This window comes from Diplotaxodon limnothrissa, linkage group LG16 (assembly GCF_057381915.1).
Source record: "Diplotaxodon limnothrissa isolate DT_005_m linkage group LG16, D_limnothrissa_male_GT1.1, whole genome shotgun sequence".
NCBI classification, from domain to species: Eukaryota; Metazoa; Chordata; class Actinopteri; order Cichliformes; family Cichlidae; genus Diplotaxodon; species Diplotaxodon limnothrissa.
In genome coordinates this window covers 22,894,598-22,914,254 of record NC_140611.1, presented here as the reverse complement: position 1 = coordinate 22,914,254, position 19,657 = coordinate 22,894,598, and the positions used below count along the sequence as shown (strand labels likewise).

Sequence of the window (19,657 nt, the reverse complement as noted above, 5' to 3'; positions counted from 1 at the left end):
TGGTCGCAGTTGTTGTCAAGGCATTGAACAGCAGTAGAAGAGCACAGTAAATGCAGACAGAATGACAATAGAAAGTTGACTCAGGTCATCCCTGTTAGAAACCTTTCTGATAATCATCAACAAGCAGGGTGTTTAAATATACTTAAGCAGGTCATCAACAGCTTTCTGCTTTTTAGTTTTTTGTTTTTTTTTATCTCAGTTGTCAAAAGTCCTTCCTCAGTGGCTCCATATTGTAGATGTTTACACATTCGCCCAACAAGCAATAATCCCGATTTCAATCCCAGGAGGAGCCACAAACCCTTTTGGGGTTGCATCGGAAAGGGCATCCAGAATTTAAAGCCCTTTTCAATAAAGCAACAGCTTCTATTCAAAAATGCCTTTTTGCAATACAGGTCTGAAAATGTCTCGTTGAGATGTCTACTAGTACTACTAGTTATTTATGTAGTCATTCTTTATATTCTAGTTTTATGATAGTGGTTTGTTCTGTTGAATGTAAGCCGGTGGTAAAACATCACAAAAAAGCCCAAGATAATGTCTTTGTTTTATCGGTACAGAGAAGAGAAGCTGCTTTCATTTCTCTTTTTTTCCTTTAAAAAAGAAAGTTGTGCATTGCCTTTAAAAAAAAAAAAAATCGATCGAATGTCACCCAGCTCATAAAAATAAGAAGCTGTGGTTTCAAAATAAGATCACAAGCTTGGAGGATTTCTGCATATGCTTGATTTACAGGGTTACCACAGTTCTCATAAAATGTGCTGAATCACATTAACATATAAGCCTGCTTATATATGTGCATTTCATTCCAACCAGGACTTGGGAATGGACTACTATGTGATTGGCGAGTCCTTTGAAACCTCTGTGCCTTGGGACAGGTAAATACATTGATTCACTCGCCTCCTGCAGTCTCTGCCCTGAGCGTCCTAATCCTGTTTTTCCCTTCCTTTCGTTTATTTCTCCTTGCCTCTGTCTTTCACATTCACCTTCATGCCTGCCTTCTCCCCTCATTAAATGACCCTGCGTTGGTGGAGCTTTTCCTCCTCAGCATACAAACGTACCACTACTGACATACTCACACACCCACACACATACATAGAGGGGAGAGGTGTGTGAGTGTCCTCTGTATGTGTACCATGTACTATGAGTCACAGGCTCATCTCACACCCATGTACTGTGATCTGCATTTTCTACATGTTTTCATTGTCCTGCTTTCTCACACAACAAACAGGAGCACATGCAGGCTCCTTGTTGTGTAACATGCCTGATGGGGAGAGACCAAGAGATCAGGCAGTGAGGCGAGCATATGTGCCTGGCTCATTACCCAGCCTCCTCCCCATCCTCCACACTCCACGCACGACTGCAGATGCTTAGGACTGGCGGCCATTTCCACACCAGTGGGAATCTCTCCCACAATGGTCTTCATGTTAGTCAGTCTGGTCTCTACCTCCTGCCTGGTCTCTTGCCTTTCTTTAATGTTTTTGGTCTGTCTTTCTTTTATTATTTATATTTTTGCAGTGCTTGGTTTTAAATACACATTGTTGTCATGTTTTAAACACACAAATATCAGCTTAAACTCCTATTAATTTTCTTGTCTTTTCTTTCTTTCTTTTTTTTAGGGTTTTGGACATTTGCAGAAATGTAAAAGCGCGCATTGTGCGAGAGTGTAAAGACAAAGGAGTTCAGTTTCCACCATTATCCACATGCAGGTAATATTTAAAAACAGTTTCCAAAAGACTGAGCCTGTACAAGCGCTCTGCCAGTCTCCTCACCATATTTTAATGTTTAACACTAGTGCAGAAACGACACCTACAGTATAGATTTCATATTGTTCTTCCCATGAAAAGAACACAACAATGCACTGTGTGTTCTAATTTGTCCAAAGGCTATTAAAAATATGACACTCTCAATCAGGTCACACATTTGTAACGAGCTCAGGTAACTTATTAAACAAGCAGGGCAGTGTAGTTTTTAGCAAATGATACTCAAGGATTAAATGGTTTTCTTGTTGGATGCTATTTTAAACTGAGGAATAAGATGTAGTTGTTTGTCACAGTTTGTAACAGTTTTTGAATTGTTTAAATTTTACAAATATAAATGCTTCTGAAAAAAATAATAAACATCATGCTGTGATAAAATATCATCACATCAATCCTTTAAATGACATCTATACACAAATAATCAAGAGCATTCCCCAAATGAAATATTTTGAAGAAGTCGGTCCAAATTAGAAACAAATGAAAAGCAAAGAAAAAATAGAATGACTATCAGTTGCTAACTTTTATTGTTTGACAGCAAATGGCATTCAATCCTAAAGATACATTTCAGTTATAACCTTGGAAGTACTGAGGTGCATACCAAGTGTGACCCCTGTTGAGTTTGCAAGAGCCACGGAGACAATGCGGTCGGACGTTGTGACAGACAGACGGCGAGCTGGTTGAGGAGCACCAGGCTGCTGCTCACAGATTGCGGACAGATTAGGCCTCAGCCTGATTATGCTACAGCCATTCATTTCCCGGCTGCAGTCTGTCACATGATTGATTTGTCCATTTAACCTCCAGAACAGTGAGTGTGCCAGGTGATGGGCCATGTCAAATGAACAAGGGCCCAGCACCCTGCTCCTCCAGAGGGAGCAAGGCCAGAGAGAGAACATGTAAACGGGAAAAGCAGCATTATATTCTCAACACAAAGGTTGTTACACAATATGTTCGAAAACCTGAGCGTAAGCTGCATTTAGTGGTGTGGGGAAAACACAAATATTATGATGTCAGTTGAATCACCCTGCCTGCATCATACCTGAGGAGTAAATGTGGCTCAGATGATTCAGTAAAAGGATTTGATCGCCATTTATTATGTGATAATGTTGTGTTATTAAAGGCGATAGTGCTTTCACGCTGCCTCCGCTTTCTGCTAACCATGAATGGAATTGAGGTCAGAGGTTCGCTGGGGAAAACCAAACCTCCCACTGCACTTTGTCTTCCGATTCCAATAGAAAAGAATCATTTATTGTATGTAAAATGGAGCAACTTGTCAAAAAACTCCTCCTTCACATGCATGTAAATTGGATTTTCTGAGAGACGGTGGAAAGAGAAAGATTAAGGTTTTTTCCGCTCGTTTGAACGTGTTTCTTTTTCGTGCAGGGTGACTCAGACGTATGATGCCGGTGCCTGTGTCTACTTTTACTTTGCCTTCAACTACAGAGGACTCAGTGATCCAGTGCATGTGTATGAACAAGTGGAGGTAGATCCAGTTTTATTTTTCTGCACATTATGCCAAAAACTGTTAAATAAAATTAGAGCAAATTGCATCTGATGTGATAACATGTTGAAACGCCAACACCCATCAGAACAGATGTCAGAATATAACATTATATAATGTATAAACTGAGTGTTGTTTTGTTTTTTTCCCCTCTTCACAGCATGCAGCTAGAGAGGAGATCCTTGCCAATGGAGGGAGCTTGTCACATCACCATGGAGGTACCCAGAGCTGAGAATTTTGTGCTTAAAATGTAGAGCCTGTTTTCACAAACTGCAGAAAGCAAGTGCATATAAATCACCAAAAAAGCACAGTGATGTTATATTTGGAGATTCTCATGTTTCAGTTGGCCAGGAAAAAAAAAAAAGTTTTGTACTGAATTGCGATGACAGCATGGCGAGCCTACCCGGCGTGCTCTTCCACGCTGGCAGCCAGTCGTGCTGTAAATGTGCATTTGGTCGTGGATCTTTCATCGCTTCCTTCACATTTCCAAAATCTGTTCCCACAGCTCAGATGAATGACTCTGACTCGGCTATTTGTTCATTTCAGCAGTGACCAAATGAAACGTGAGCAGGGGAGGGCGGCGAAACAACTCTCCTGGCCCCATCAGGGCTAACCGAAACGGCTGCCTTATCTATATTGCCATCCGCCTCGCTGTTTTCATACATCACTTGAGGCTATTCATCACACCTGTCAAAAACAGTATGTAGTGAATCAGCTGCGATATTAAATCACAATTTTTCCTGAAGGCGGGGACGGGTTCAAAATTAAAAGATTGCTAATAAAAAGGAGGCAGCGGGCCGGGGTAAATGATGCCGCCGTTATCGCCGGCTGTACACTGACCTCCAAACGGTGGCCCGGCCACCCCGAGCGGCACGGGGAGGTGACGCTGGGGAGAGGGGGGTGGGATATTGATGCAGCTACCGTGTGCGAGGCCCATTCTGTAATTGTGATTAATAACAGCGGGGCTCGCTATCTGGGTGCAGACAGGACGGTTTGTCTGCCCACAATCAGCGCTTGACAAATGGAGCTAGTTTCCCTGGGTTTTGTGTATCAAACAAAACAGATGTAGTCAAGGATGGTGAGGTGGGAGGCCAGTGGAGAAAATATACATTTTTGTGGCCCTGTATTTACAGCAGGTCAGCACGGTGCTGCGTGGGCATACGAAAGGGAATCTCTGCATGCAGAGCGCTTCGACCCCTTTCACTACAGGACGTAATACTCACCTAACAGCACTGTGTGTCAGCTGCTGTCCAGGGGAAAACCATTTTTCATGAAAAAGGAGTCAGTTTTAACAAACTGGCTTTAAAAAACCCCAAAACAAACATGTTAAATGTTTAAATATTGGCCAGTGCTTAAAGACAGAACACCAGGAGAAATGTCCTCTTTAACTAGGTCACCAGTGTCGCAGCAGTGAAGAGTTGTCGGAACATCCATCACCAGGAGAATCATCCATCTATCAACCCTGCACCGCAACTCCTCAACCAATACTCCAGCTTGGTCATATCAGAGGAATGCATGGCCACTGCCTTACCCTGTCTGTCATGTCCTGACCCCCATTTGTTAGAGAAACCCCAGGAGAGCGAGAGCGGGGTGTGGAAGCGGATGAGCCTCAACCCAGCTTCTCTCTTCTTCTCCAAATGAAGGCCATTCGAGGGTGCCCAGCGTCTTCACCTCACCTTGCGGCTTTCTTTTTCTTTTCTTTTTTTTGCGGAGATTCTCTCTCACCTGCTCCCCACACTGCACTTCCACTCAGGTCACTGCTCTCAGGAGGTAAAAAGAATGACCTGATTTGGTGAAGTTCCGCGTTTGCCATTCGCCCTGAACTTCCCCGGGCTTTTCCACATGGGAGAAATGTCAGTTGTTTGATTTTTGAGAAGGAGGGGGGGATTTTCTAAAATAGCTACCTGCACTTCTTTGCATGTCTCAGCTGCACACACCAAGCCTGGTGAGATTGATTGCAATAGCAAGCAAAAAAGAGAGAATATGACAAGATAGATGTGTAAATTATCACAGTGATGGAGGCAATGATGCAGTCCCAGCACCTTCTGTTTTCTCTCCTATTCCTGAGAGGAGGGTGGGATGGAGGTGGAACGAGGGGAAAGAAGTGGGGAGGAGGTGGTGGTGGTAGAGAGCTTGGTACTTTCTTAGTTATTGGGTAGCAGCTGATTGGTCCCCTTGTCCCCATCTGGAGGTTTGTGTGGTATCAGAGTCCCCAGTGACCCCGCTCTCTGCCCTGTTTTGTCAGGAGACGGGCCTCACTAGCCTCATGGCTTATCCCCATCTGGGTTTCCTGGCCAAACTCTGATAACATAGCGTTGTAACATGTCAGGGTGGCCCCTTTTTCTCATCTTGCCCTGGGAGCACGGGGGGGGTAGAGGCTGGAGAGAATCGTGTGGATTGGGAAAGGAAGGCATGTGAAGACACGTTTTTGGGGGGTTTTTTTTGGGTTTTTCATTTCGTTTTTTTTCCTTTTGGCCTTTATAATCTTATCTAAACTGATTACACTGCTGGTTTCACATGTTTACACAGAGAGCAGCACCTGTTCTGAGCTGCTCTGTTCTCAAGTCTATCTTTTTTTTGCGTGGGTGGGTTGTAGATATCGAGTATTTCTTTTAAAGTGACACGACGTCAAAAGTTAAAATTTACTTACTTCCTCTTTGCTGGACTGTTATTAAAAGACGACTTTTTCCAAGAATGAAGCAGCTTTCCTTTCCCGGATTTTTAGTTATTAGTATCACACTCTGATAATGACTACTTGCTCTTTTTGAACTGATTTTGCAGGGATTAAAGCTAAAACAGTGACCGAAATGATCATTCTCACTGCTATTATCTCACATTTTTCAGTGTTTTACACTGAAAAATGTGAAAGTTGCCTGTCAGCTTCCCAAATCCCACATTATCCCCCCAAAAAGTTGCACTGATAGAAAACAGAGAGAAGGTGAAAGCTTCTCATGTATCATTTATTATTTAAGTACTTGGTTAGGCCATAAAAGGCAACGTTAAACTTGAAATTAGATCAATTTTCGTGACTGTGCCGAAAAACATTTGACATGAACCTAAATCTACATATTTGGGGTTTCTTGGGTCTACTGACCAGTTGAGTAAGTCAGTGTTGTTAGTCCCCAGTAGCACCACTCTTTTCCTCCTCTTATTGCCAAATACAAAAATATAAATTAGTGCTTTAATTTGGTTACATTTGCTGTTAAATTCTTCTGTTTGAAAAGTTGCCGGCTCCACTCTGCGGGACCCTGTCAGGTCCAAATGCTTTGGAGAATGTCGAACTGGACAGCTGGTAAAGTAATGGGCGCTCTCACTGGGCTTCATGCCGAAGGCAGTCTCACTCCTCAGGTTGGGGGGTTTGGACGACGATGATGAGAGGCCGCGAGGAGCGGCTGAAAGCCAAACTCCCGCTGACAGAGTGCCATTGTGTTGGTGCTCCACGGCTGGCTGTGGCACCCTAATGATGATCGGGCCAGTGTTGGGGCATAGAGTGACGTTCGGGACAACGGAGCACAAAACCCTCGCGGGTCAGCTGGAGGAGTGCGGCCGTTGGCACAATGAGACAGAAAACGCTCCTGTGACTGTGGACAGGGGGGGGATTGGAGGGGAGCGGTGGCTCAAAAAGTGAGGGAGCCGGGGACGGCCCGCTCCAGCCGCCAGCCGGCCCCTCCTCTGGGAACACACAGAGCCTAATGAGTTTGATAGTCTGCTGAGCTCCATAAATCATGCCATGCAAAACATTTCTCCTCTCTGAATAAAAGCATTTATCACCCTCTGTTTATTCACTCACTCTCACAAGATTGATTGGCTCCCAGCAGCCTGCTGAGCAATCAGCCGTGCCGATTCCTCTATTTCTCCCCCTCAGTCGTCTTCCTTGGTTTTTTTATTTATTTCTCTCCTCTGTCATTCAGTGGGGAAACTTCGGAAGGAGTGGATGAGAGAGACCATCTCCAGCGTCGGCATGGGGATGCTCAGGTCTGTCAAGGACTACGTGGACCCAAATAACATCTTCGGCAACAGAAACCTCCTCTAATTAAATAATTCTGTCCATCTTTAGCTAACCTTTTTGTTTTGTTTTCTGAAAGCATCTTGTGCATTTTTGATTAATAGATACTAAATGTGATTTCAAAACGGACACAGATCTTTGTCATCTACATCAAAAGTGTCATCCGGTGCCATTTAACGATTCACCCAGGCTTTTTCTTGCTTTGACTTTGTATTGCACTTAATCTGCTGTAACAATCATTGTCGTCCATGTTGAAGCTCATTTTTACTCGTGTCACGGTCTCATCCTCCTAAGCCACAACTGTGATGCAACAAAAACCTTCATTTTTCATCACATTTTCTTTTGTTAAACTGCTAAAAATCCTTGCCAACATTAGCAGAAACAATTTGTCTACATGATCCTGTCTTGTGTGTGAGTCTGTGTGTGTGTGTGTGTGTGTGTGTATGAGTGTATGCAATTGAGTGATTGGCATTTCTTTAGTGGTAACTTTCAGCTCAATGCGCTTTCTGAAGCTCTGTGCCTTTCTAAAGCTTTTGTCTGCCTACCCTTCTACTACACGTGTGTACATTGAAGTCCCTTTGTGAAGGTCATCAGTGTCTTCTGTTCATCTTTTCATGCCCTCCTGCCTTCTGTTGTACTGACCAATTGCCAAGAGACTTGTTTCTTGTGTATGCGTGTGTGTGTGTACCACTGGTGATGAACTTTTTCGAGTTAAATGGGACCTATTATGTTCATATCTAGCCCCACCTTTCTATTCTTGGACTCTGCTCGAGTAGCTTGGCACGATTCACAGGTCACAATAATCGTTATTTATCTTCTGCTGGACCTTTGCGTATCTCATCTCAGCTAGCTCTCTTCTAATTGGCTGCCAGTCACAAACAGTAGTGTTCAGCAGCAGGTGGGTGGGGTTGATGTTATGGCAACATTAACTACAATAATAAAACCATAATAGAAAATGATGAAAAAAACATAATGGGTCCCCTCGAGTCTTTGTTCTGCACAACCAAAATTTCCCCACCCTTAGATGAACAGTATGAGGATAAAGACTGATGATTCCCAGTGTGTTTAGCGTTTGCACTGAAGGCATCAACCTTGCATGGTTTGTTGAGAGAGTGGGGGGAGGGGAAAAAGCCATTTCCATTATGACCACGTTTGCAGTGTAGGGCCTCTGGATTCTGGTGCTCACGTTGTACCAAAGACTCAACTCATCAGATCATGCGAGCATACTGTACATGTGTTTAATGTTATGGCAACTTACTGCAAAGTTAAACTGTATTTTTTAATTAGCATATGCAAAGATAACCATCTGAAGAGCTCTAAAATGTAAATATGTGTGACTGTTACACCTGCTAAAACTTTGTATTAAAACACAAGTCCATGTTTCACTTTTTTTTTTCTTCCTGCCATGTAGTTGGATCATTTGTGTTCACCCCAAAATTCTTCAGCTCGTCAAACAGTTGAATAGTGTATTGTATGAAAGGTTTTTTGGATCGGACCCTGTAATGTACTACATTTTGATACTGGACTTTTTGCTCTCATGTTGAAGTAAGGTCTACCTTTCCATTGTTAACTATGTGTCATGTTTTCCAGGATCCCTGTGTGCTTTAAGGTCAAAAGAAATCCCCCAAAAGTAAAAAGATTTGTTCAGGACCCCGCCCCCAAACTCTTATCTGACCTTCTACCCTCTTGTGTCAAAAATATGCGAGAGCTTGTTTTTGAATGTTATGGCTGTACCCTTTTTGGTCAATTTTTCCACTTCTCTTAACAACATAGTAACTTCTAAGTATGTTTTGTCAATGCTGTTTGTGCAATAAATTAAAGTAAAACTTCCCAGTTGTGAATTCTTTATTATTTTCTTTGGCTTTTTGTATGCACTCCACATTGTTGCGAGAGCAGAAAACTTTTTCCTCATACATCATCTTAAATTTAGCCCTTCAGTTCTTGTCTTTATTTATACTGTCAGGCTGTTAGGAAAGTCAACGAGAGCCTGAGAGCAGCTTTTTTTTGTTTGCTCAGCCTTTACCTGCACCATGCGGAGCTCAAGGTAAAACAGCAGAGCTTAACAGAGCCTGTCTTTTGCTTCCTGGCAGGCTTTTATTTTTTTATTATTTTTTTTCTACGCACAGGCTCATTTGGGAGTCATCTTCACCCACACAGCCACCCACACACACTGCTGGCTGACGTCAGCACCACCAAGATCAACAGCAATCGAGCTCAGACTTGAACTGTGAAATGCGCTGCAGCTTTCACAGTCTAACAGTCTAATGCTCAGAATTATGTGTGAATAGATATATCAGATAAAAGACACAAGGGATCCATAATTAAATTTAGGACTGACGGTCATATTTCCCGATATGATTAGATTGATATATTTTGCAGGTAATTACTATCTTTTCACTAATATCTTTACATCTTTGTAACCTGACCAGTCTAATGTTTGTTGTGCAATTTCCACTCTTTACAAATTCAAAGATTTCTCAATGAAACGCCCTATCTACTGAATTTCATTGAGAGATACAGTTTGTGTGCAAGGATGCATTTGTCCACATGAGGTCAGTACTGCACTGAAGAAATCAGATGTAAAACGGGAGACAGTGTCCATGGTGAGGAAAATTTTAATAAGCATCTCTGATGGACTATTTGGTACTGTGCAAAAGTCTTGGGCTGCCTCTTGTTTTCTTGAATTCTTTTGAAAGTCAATATTCAGTAACGTCTTCAAGCAACATAAAGAAGTCCAGACGCTTTTTTCTTTCCAAGCTTTTTAGACTACCACTGATAGTGTTTTTCTATCTAGGTATTGGAAGAGTCTTTGGGATTGTTGTCAAACTGAAAAATGACGCCACTGCCCATCAGAAGCTCCAGAAAGTTGATTCTGTTTATCTGGACATTGCGTTTTCAGTGGGAGAAACTTTTGATCAACCATCCAAGTCTCTGCGTTTTCATCTGAAAATGCAGCATCCAGATAAACAGTATCAACAGTATCTGTACGAGTGAGCATCTATCAATACAGGCCAATCAGATGCTTTTCTGATGTTATTGCATAATGGATCAAAACCTTTTTTTGTGTGTGTTCATAATTTCATCAAAAGACGCCAAGGTCACTGGCTGAAATAAAGCCACAAACCATGACAGAGACTCCCACCTTTCCATTTACACCATTTCTGTTGATGCTTTAATCAACATTAAAGCTCAACTAATGGGCCAGATACAGATCATGTTTCAGGTCATGATTTCTTTGTATTTCTTAAGGATATGACTTTCAGACACTGTTCATTTTCTGTAGATGTTTTTTAAGGCCTGTCATTTCCTCTTTTGTCCTCCACTTGTTTTTTTTTAAGGGCACACTCCACACCATGCTGAGATATGCAAACTTTTCAGCTAATAGCTCTTTGAGAATCACCTTGTTGAGGCAAAAATACAGTGTTGTGTCTGTCAGACTGTTATCGTTGACATTTTTTTTAGATTTACTAAAGAAGTGGGAGCAAATTATGTGTTTTTGTGCCTAAAGATACAATTTAAAATGAGTTCTTTGCTAAGTTGTCTGCTATCTGTAGACACAACACTTGTTCATCCCTCGAGTTAGGTGCTTCTTTTACACTTAGATGATTCATAGGTCAGATTTAAGTGGTTTTTGGTTTTGCAAACAAAAAAAACATACAGTCAGGTATAAAAACTGGACTGAAAATGTGTGAAAAAGCAGCCAGTCTCCAAAGAAAAGCTTTGAAAGACCTTCAAAAAATCTGGAAAACTACTGCTCAAGACTACTTTAAGAAGTTACAGGAAATTCTGACTCCTTGGAAGCAAGATATAAAGAAATGAGACATGGCTTTGGCACAGAACTGTAAAAATGCACCATTAAAATTAAAGGTCAGTTAAAATCTCGTTGAATTATTGATTATTAAAAAGGCTATCTAACAATGAAATATAGTTTGTGAGCCTTGTATGTAGTAACAGGTAATAATTTACATAGAAGCAGCGTTTTACTGTTTGTTTGTTTTTAAATAAATGCATAAAATAAAATGCATACTTGACAGCAGCGCAGCTTCAAAATGGATCACCACAATCAGAGTCAGAGCAAACCAGAGCACGTGTAGCAGCAGTTTTTATTTAAACTCTCAACAGAAACATCGCTCATTTGCCTTTCCATGCCTTAGTTTTCTTTCAGTTTAGCCTGCCGTGAATAAATCCAGAGTCCAAACTGGGAGAAAGTAGAAACACAAAAAGCACGTTACACTGCGGGAAAAAATGAGTAGAAGTTGGCCCTGCACGGAGACCTAATTGGAAAATAGAACAGTGATATTCATACGTAAATCACATAACATGATGCAATAGAATTTAAGTCATGCATTTCCCATGAGATAAAATGTTTACTGATGAAAGTACGAGGTATTTCTTGGCTCACTTATTTGCTACATCCTTAGCAAGTGGTTGAATTTAATACTGCATAAAGACATGCGATTTCTTTAAAAAGAACAAAACAAACAAACAAAGAAAAAACAAACAATCTGGCTGACTTCAGTTTAGCTCTTCAACTAAAATACAGAGCACACAGATCCATGCCACACAATGTGCACAGTCACGTTGTAAAACTCCAATTAACAAAAGCTACAACACAATTCATAAGGCAAACCCCCACCCCAAAATAACACTTATTATAATTGTTTGATAATTTAAATAATGTCCAATTTAAAGCCTAATTTAGAAATGGCGTCATCACATAGTTTGTCCATAGGGTGGCTCCAACTCCAAAGCTCTCAGGACTGTGCAGGAGCACAAGAGTATACATCTCAGCTGGGTATAGACTGTATATAAAAGATAGATGGGGAAGCCAATGTGGAAGTTCTTTAAATAACCAGCAGGGGGCAGCACTGACTGTCAAAAGAGCTGCAGTTGTATATATATTTACAGGAAAAATGCCCTGGGCTCCCTTGCTCTTTAAGCTCAGCATATACTTCCCTGATTATTTTAGTATTTTAATTAAAATTATCATTAGAATTTGAAAGTAAGTGAGTCACATGTTGTTAGCCGATGACTGTGTGGTGTCTCTCAGTTTCAAAGTCAGATCTTCTTCTTCTTCTTCATTTCACTAAAACAATACGTTTAAGACTTAAGTCGCACATTAGTTTACTAACTGAAGGGTGGCTTAACGAAGGCTCTGTCCATCCTTTATATAGAGTCTAACCGTGGAGTCAAGTGGGGTCGTGATAGTAAGTTTTTTGCTATTTTATGAAATATTTAGTGATGTTAAAAATGAATATATAACTGACATTTAACTAACATATTATGTTTCAATATCTTCAAAGAATATCACCCAATATATAGGTACTGAAAGTTTTTACTTTCTCATTTAAGTCCCAACAATATATTAATGACTGGGCTCTAATTGAAACAAAAGTTTGTGACTACAAGTGATATGTCATTGTCTCAGGAATTTTTTTAAATAAAATGCAGTATACAGCTGGTAGCATTTGTGAAGTTTAGAAAAGGCCAGAAATTAGATTGAAACGTTTTACATTTTAGGAAATACCCTTAACTGCTAGACAATAAACAATGAGAAACAGCAATGCTATCTGCTTCCACGTGTTTGCAGTCTCTATGCTATCTAAGCTCTGATCACCTGCCTGTTCAACAGATAACCACAAGAGTGGTAAGGATCTTCCTTTCAAACTGATTGGCTATAAGCAAAAAAGGGCAGCTCTTCAAATGTCCAACAATGGCTTTTGATATTAAAGAATATTTTATTTTTAGGTAACAGCTGCGAGTGTTAAATTAGTAGATGTTAAGATTTTTCCTGCAGAAGTTAATATAATATCAGAACAGCTTCATCAAGGCACGTTTGTGTGTGTGTGCACGTATGTAAGTTTGTATGTGATAAGTCAGGCCCTGCATTTATAAAACTAGGCAAATATATATTTAAGTTTATGGGGGTCAAGATGTTAATTGCAGTCACTGGTTTTTACAAATTATGGCAAAAAAAAATACAGCGTGGTTTGACACACTATCTAAGAACCTCAGCACGGAGGCCATGCATGTTTCATTAGGATCCTAAAACAAGGCACAGGAAAAGAGGGAGTGGGAATTCAATTTGCATTGCAAGCACTGTCACAGGTCCTTGTTGTTCCTGCACCCCGTTGGCCTTCAGAAAGTCTACAGCCACATTACAATCCTTACTCTTTTCAATAACTCGGTAACCTATTTACAGATTTACAAATAATAATAATAATAATCTGTTACCCTGGACAAAAAGAATGACCAACAAGAGGGTGCCAAAAGCAAAACAAACCACAGCAGAGACAAATATTCCTCCCCTATATTCTCCACGACTGTGCTGAAAATCTGTACACTGCCGTGGAATTGTTGGTGTTAGCTCACTGGCTGACATGTTGACACAGTGGTTTGAGTTTCCTTTCTGACGTGGCGTCATCGGCTGATTTGTAGTTGCTCTGACAAGCTTGCCAAACACAGTTCTGTCACCCTTCAGCACAGGGAATCTGAAGGCAGCAGAAAAACCTCTATGATAGCGCCACACTCAAGTCTGAAGCTCATCCCTAGTAGCAAAAAGCGAACAGGAGCAGAGCCCATGAATCTCTGCATGCACTGCACTTCCTCCTTTGCAAACTGCATTTTGGAGGAAATAAGCCTAGGAAATCAGCTCAGAAGCTCGGCAGCAGAAGCTAACTAGCTGCTTTAGATGGTGATCCGTCAGCACTGCCACTGCAGCAGAGTGTGCTGCCAGTTTTGGCCACAGTGCAGCCACTGGCTTCTGTGCTGTCACCACTGCAGGGGCTCGCGGGTGCAGAAACACTCTGGCCACGTTGTCTCTTCCTGTTCAGTTCCTCCCATTTGGCCCTGTTAGCTTTGATCATGTCAACCATCGGCTGAAGTTTGGGATTCAACTTGACCAGAGTCTAGAAAGAGAAAGAGGGGGGGAAAGGAATTAACACTTACAGTTGGCTACATGTGCTTACAACGGCAAGATACTGCTTAAAAACAAATGTTTTGAAATGCTACTTTTGCAGGGTTAAAGGGTTGACAGAAATAAATAAAGGATAAAACACCACAAGCAAAAAAAAAAAAACCCAAAACACCCAAAAAGTTTTCGTAGTATACAGCCGGGACTGAGGAAAACTTATTTTGCTTCCGCTTGTCTGGATTCAGGTCACAGGGGTAGCAGTCTAAGCTAAGAGAAACCCAAACATCTCTCTCCCCAGCCTCCTCCAGGCTATCCAGAGGGATGCATTCCCAAGGCATTCCCAAGCCAGCTGAGAGATATAATCTGTCCAGCATGTCTTCCTCATGGTCAGCAGCCTTCTGCCAACAGGACTCAGAGTCCCTCCCAAATGACTGACCTCCTCACCTTATCTCTAAGGGAGAGCCCAGTCACTCTTAGAAGAAAACTCATAGGGGGTATTTTTATTTGTTTGTCTGTCTGTCTGTTTTTTTGAAGAGGAATGGATCTTATGGACGAAACAAGAAACACTGCATGCTGAAGTGATGATGCATTATTCCTTAAAGCATGGCTCTGCTTTTTTGTTTATTTTCCTCTTAATAGGACTGTAATTTCTGCAATATAGACTGGCAACTTGTCTAGCGTGTACCCTGCCTCATGTCCCATGACAGCTGGGACAGTCTCCACCCTCTAGCCATCCGCTCTTCATTTCCCCCTCATGAGGAATGAATGGCTGGATGGAGCATAATTTATTAAATCAACTACTCCCAAAGTCAAGCGTACTGCAGGCCACTTAAAAACCAGAAAATCCCACGCCCCCCCCCCCCCCCCCCCCCCCCCCCCCCCCCCACTCTAAGCAAAATGCATAAGTGATGTATTTCCTTAAAGAGTTTTCCTTAAAACACATAAACAACACAAGCTATTGGCTATAATATGCTAATGTTACACAGTCACTGGGACGCAAACTTCAATACAATAGCAATAATAATGAGTAATCTCACAAAATAACCGCTCCTATTCCCAGTTTCAATTAAGTTATTATATAAATAAATACGTTTATATAAATATTTAACTGTACATACGTGTGAGGAATGTCAAACTGAATTACTCCAGTACACATGCAGTACCTTCACAGCTCACCAGGGGCCCCTCAGCCCAATGTACTGAATGAATTGTCACCCTTTGCATTACAAAAAAACAAGTTCACATTAGGTCAAACCTTTACGTCAAACTACCGTAACTCTTGACCCGTCAATCAAAAAAGTTCTAATGGTTCCTGAAAGCAGCAACTCTATGCTTGTGATATTAGGGTCATTACAGTATAATCCCAGGCAGAGCACCACATTCAAAACTCAATAAGACAATTTAAAAAAACAGTGAAAACAACCCAAATGTCCAATAAAGTGTCTGTTTTCTGTCGAGCTCCGTCACTTACTCACTCACTCTCTCTTCCCAAGCAATTACTGTACTAACCGTAGCAACGCGCAGAGTCGCTGCTTTGAGGAAGCGTTGGAATTCTTAAAATAAGCAAATGGTTTTGGAGTTACAGATGTTTAAAAAATGCTGCAAAACACCCGTCTGATGTCAGCAACAGGTCAGGCTTCAGAGGGTTAAAACCCGAGGCTTAACCTTTTTTTAAATACAGTCTGTGTTTTAGCAAAAACTTTTTTTGGTACTTTTTTTCCTTTTTTAATAATCCAAACAAATATGAATTTACACAACAGAAGGCAAAAAAGCAAAATCGCACACATTGATGTATTGTTGCCAATATTTTTTGATACAGAATAACATTTTTTATTTAAGAGTAATGCTTTACAGCAGTTGCAGTACTTTGTTTTTGCACAACAGTGGGAACATTTTTTTTTATCCAGATAGTTGAAATAGTATATACTTATTTATTTTTTAGGCTCAGACTGGGGCTAGAGAAGCTGCACATTATTCATCCACTGCATTACATGGGCAAACAAATGAAACAATACAGGGGGAGTAGCCGACTACAATAACAGCGACACACAGCCGGTTCATAGCTGCAGCCCATTAAATGGCTGGTTTCTAAAGATTAGAAGCACATGTATGACTGAGATTAGTTGCCTTTGTCATTTTTCTGCACTGAGCTGCTTGTGGCAATGTGGTCAAAGCTGTCACCCACTGTTTAATAAATTACCTGCAAGACAGAACTCTATTTTTCTAACATTGCCTACTGGATATCCACGGCAGTCAGCCAGTGTAATTAGTTATTATTTCAATAATCTCTTTTTGATGCTGAACTTTAACAATTGAATATATGTCCAACTTACAAGGCAAGTTTTTTTTTAACATTCATATGGGAGTCATACAACAGCAGTGTTCCTTATGTCTGTTTCCTATTGTCAAGACAGGAGCGGCATCCACTGTAGGTAGGTAGATATTAACGTTTCACGTGTACAAACATATATGAATGTAACTGATGTAACTGGTAAATCAACTGGTTCTTTTAGTGCTTTTCTACTCTGAGCACTCAAAGCACTTATACACCATGGCTCATTCATTCATTGACACAGCACCTTTTTCTATGCTTAAGTGCTTCCCACCTATCATTCAGATAATGAATCTGAATGAATGTGAATGTGTATCACTCACAAACATTCACATGAAACAGAATTATCATATAAATGAGTTTTAATCCTTTTTCTCAAAGCAGTTGCATGCACCACATGCCTACATAACAGAGTTATTTTCACATTTTCTACAAAACCTGATGAGATTTGTCTCATCTGCAGGTTGAGAGAGGGGGCTTTTCTGGGGAAAAACATGTTCCCGCTTTCTACGCAGCAGAAAACCCTCTGTGGCATATCCTCACTGGTCTGCGCAGCTTCATTATTCCACTAAGGAAGACTCAGAAGAGAAGAGACTGTCATATGGTGGGGTAAGAAGAAGGGAAGGTTATATAATGGGGGGATTAATATTCCAGAAAATAGCGAGTCACCACCAGGAGAAGGAGATCAGCGAGATCACAAACGAGATCTCTTCCACCCACGGATAAAAACCCTGCTGCCTCTGAACTTCCTCTGTACTCCCCGTCGCAAGTTTAATTGGCAGCAGCGTGATCGTGAGCTCCATATCTGGATTCTCCAAACATCAGCTTTTTACACGAGCCAGTGTGAAGACAAACCCCCCACGCAGACGGCGCACAGCTTTGATGCTTTTTATCTACACTACCCTGGCAGTAACAATGGCGTAACCAGAGCCTGGCAAAGATTAGTCTGCTCGAACTTTTGACACTGATCCTGGGTTAATTTAGTAGATGCGAGGATGATCTATGGTTTGTTTTCTTCCCGTGACAACTAAGAGTAATATGTGCAATATGACAGTAAAAAGGAAGAGAGGTTGTGCTGTGTAGTCTCACAGTAGAAAAAGCAGAGGGAAAAGGCCCCGGTTCTATAAAACTGAATGATTTGTTTTATCCTCGACTCCTTTCACAACTCCTCTTCTGTCTGACTTTCATGAATTTAACTCCAGCACGTCTCATCTCTTAACAGACCTGATCTCACCAGTAAGTCAGCCTTTTTTCTTCCTCCCACACAGCCGCCGCTGCTGGCAGTGGGAGGGGCAGTGAGGCTCTGTTGATGTCATTCAGAAACACATGCACACGCGCATCACTGTACTAGCAAGGACACAGTATTAGCTTGATCCTAATATTTGCTCATGAGGGATCTAGAAATGAAATGAGATTTTCTTTCTTGCTTGCTTGCTTTTATTGAAATTTTTTGGTATTTAAAGAACCGAACGCATCAGTCCTTGCTAATTTCATTTGTGTGCGGCGAACAACGAAGAACACTGTCTTACTGAGACGTTTCAACCCGACTTACATCACAGCTTCATTCACGCACTCGACTACCTCTGAGCTTTCTCACACCCAGGAAGTGCACACTCACACTGCTATTCTCAAAAGAGCAGGATGCAACCTTGAAGTTGTTCCACAGCTTTCAATAAAAGAAAAAAAAAGTGTTTCTTTTTCAGTGAGAAATCTGTTGCTGCATAGAAAGTTGAATAGCTGTTGGTGACAGTTTCATTGCTGGCGTCAGTGGAGGACAATAACGGGCGAAGGACGGTGACTACTGATGTCAGAGGCGGATGTGTGACAAGCGGCACACAATGAAGGCCAGAGAGCGGCGGATCTTCAAGCGTTACCTCGTACAGCGGAGAGCAGATTCCATCAATCCATTCTAGCTGAAGCCCTGGCAACTCATCCTTCCTGTTTCGGTCAAAAATGGCCTGAAAGACAAAAGACAGAATTTATTTACATCTATATCAGTGCTCACACTAGACAAAAAACGGTTACAAGTTAGCATCATGGTCCCTAAAGTGCTGCCGTTCTTGCTTTTGTAAAAGAAAATTCTCATTCAGCTCTCAAGACAGCTTTATAACTTTATTTTCCATTCCGCCTCATTCTCCTGCAGCCGGAATTTAAGAGCCTCCACCGAGGCTGTGCTTCAGAGATAGTTACTGGGATATGACTTAGAAGTTAATATTTAATTTCCAACACCCACACACAGAGCGGTAAAGGTTTGACACAAGCAGCAGACCTGAGGCTACTGAATTAGTTATTTCAGAGAGGAGGCAATGTGGCCTGGCTCGATTACTCAACAGCCATTAATTGTACGTGGAAAGCTGTCTGTTTTCCCCTTTTAAGGACTTCCAACATAATTCAAGCTCAAAAACCCCTCAGTCAAACAGACAGTGCTCTTTTGCTAATTAAAAAAAAGGAAACATATTTTCTTGTAAAGTCCCGATACACCAAAATAGCGTTAATGAATAAAAAGGTCACATTTTGCTCTAAATGCAACCGGGGGCAGTTCTTTTCTTTTTCTTCTCTCCTTTTTCTGTTTTTAAGAATTACTGCAAGTCTGTCCACAGTTTTCTTTTTGGCACAGCAGCAAGGCAGTGGAGCAGTCAAGCTGACCATATGCTTTTCTCACACTATGGGACGCAAGCTCTCGTGTTTCCTAAACAGCCACTATGTGCAGCGACTGCAGCGAAAATCTATCTTCAGCATCATCAGCTCTTAGAGGTCAGCAGAGGGGAGAGAAAGTGCAAAAAAGCACAAAACCAGAGCTGGCTCGGTTTACTCACAGAGGGCGTGAGTTTCAGCTCCAGTCTTTCTCTGTCGCCCTGCTCAAAGAACTCGCTCGTCACCAGCTCAGCCACCTGAAGAGAGACAATTCAATAAGGTGCTAATTCAGTCAACTAAGTGATTAATCGCCAATTACGCCTCAAGTTATTATGTCTGTCAAAGAAAAGCAGCAGATTCCCACAATTTATATGCAGCGGCTAGTTAAACTTTTTTGCTTCAAAATGCTTTAAATGATGATTTGATTATGAATGCAGCGTATCTTTCTGCTGCTCAGCCATTTCAGCTCCACGTGAATGGATTTGAAATACATCCACACAAATGTCGCCTGTGTTACATATGA

The 19,657-nt window shown here is 41.4% G+C and overlaps 2 protein-coding genes across 2 annotated transcripts in view; one reads left to right on the top strand and one right to left on the bottom strand.

Moving 5' to 3' along the window:
- The window catches only part of agps (alkylglycerone phosphate synthase), a 28,647-nt gene extending 19,644 nt beyond the window's left edge, over window positions 1-9,003 (top strand). The window contains exons 16-20 of the mRNA XM_085374164.1: window positions 808-869; window positions 1,611-1,700; window positions 3,132-3,231; window positions 3,410-3,467; window positions 7,161-9,003. Of these exons, the coding sequence (XP_085230290.1) occupies window positions 808-869; window positions 1,611-1,700; window positions 3,132-3,231; window positions 3,410-3,467; window positions 7,161-7,282 (432 nt within the window). The 3' untranslated portion in view covers window positions 7,283-9,003. The remainder of the gene's footprint in view (window positions 1-807; window positions 870-1,610; window positions 1,701-3,131; window positions 3,232-3,409; window positions 3,468-7,160) is intronic.
- Window positions 9,004-13,929: 4,926 nt separating this feature from the next.
- pde11a (phosphodiesterase 11a) overlaps window positions 13,930-19,657 on the bottom strand; it is a 52,029-nt gene continuing 46,301 nt past the window's right edge. The window contains exons 18-20 of the mRNA XM_085374062.1: window positions 19,317-19,391; window positions 18,375-18,458; window positions 13,930-14,163 (exon numbers count right to left, since the gene is read on the bottom strand). Coding sequence (XP_085230188.1) covers window positions 13,930-14,163; window positions 18,375-18,458; window positions 19,317-19,391 — 393 coding nt within the window. The remainder of the gene's footprint in view (window positions 14,164-18,374; window positions 18,459-19,316; window positions 19,392-19,657) is intronic.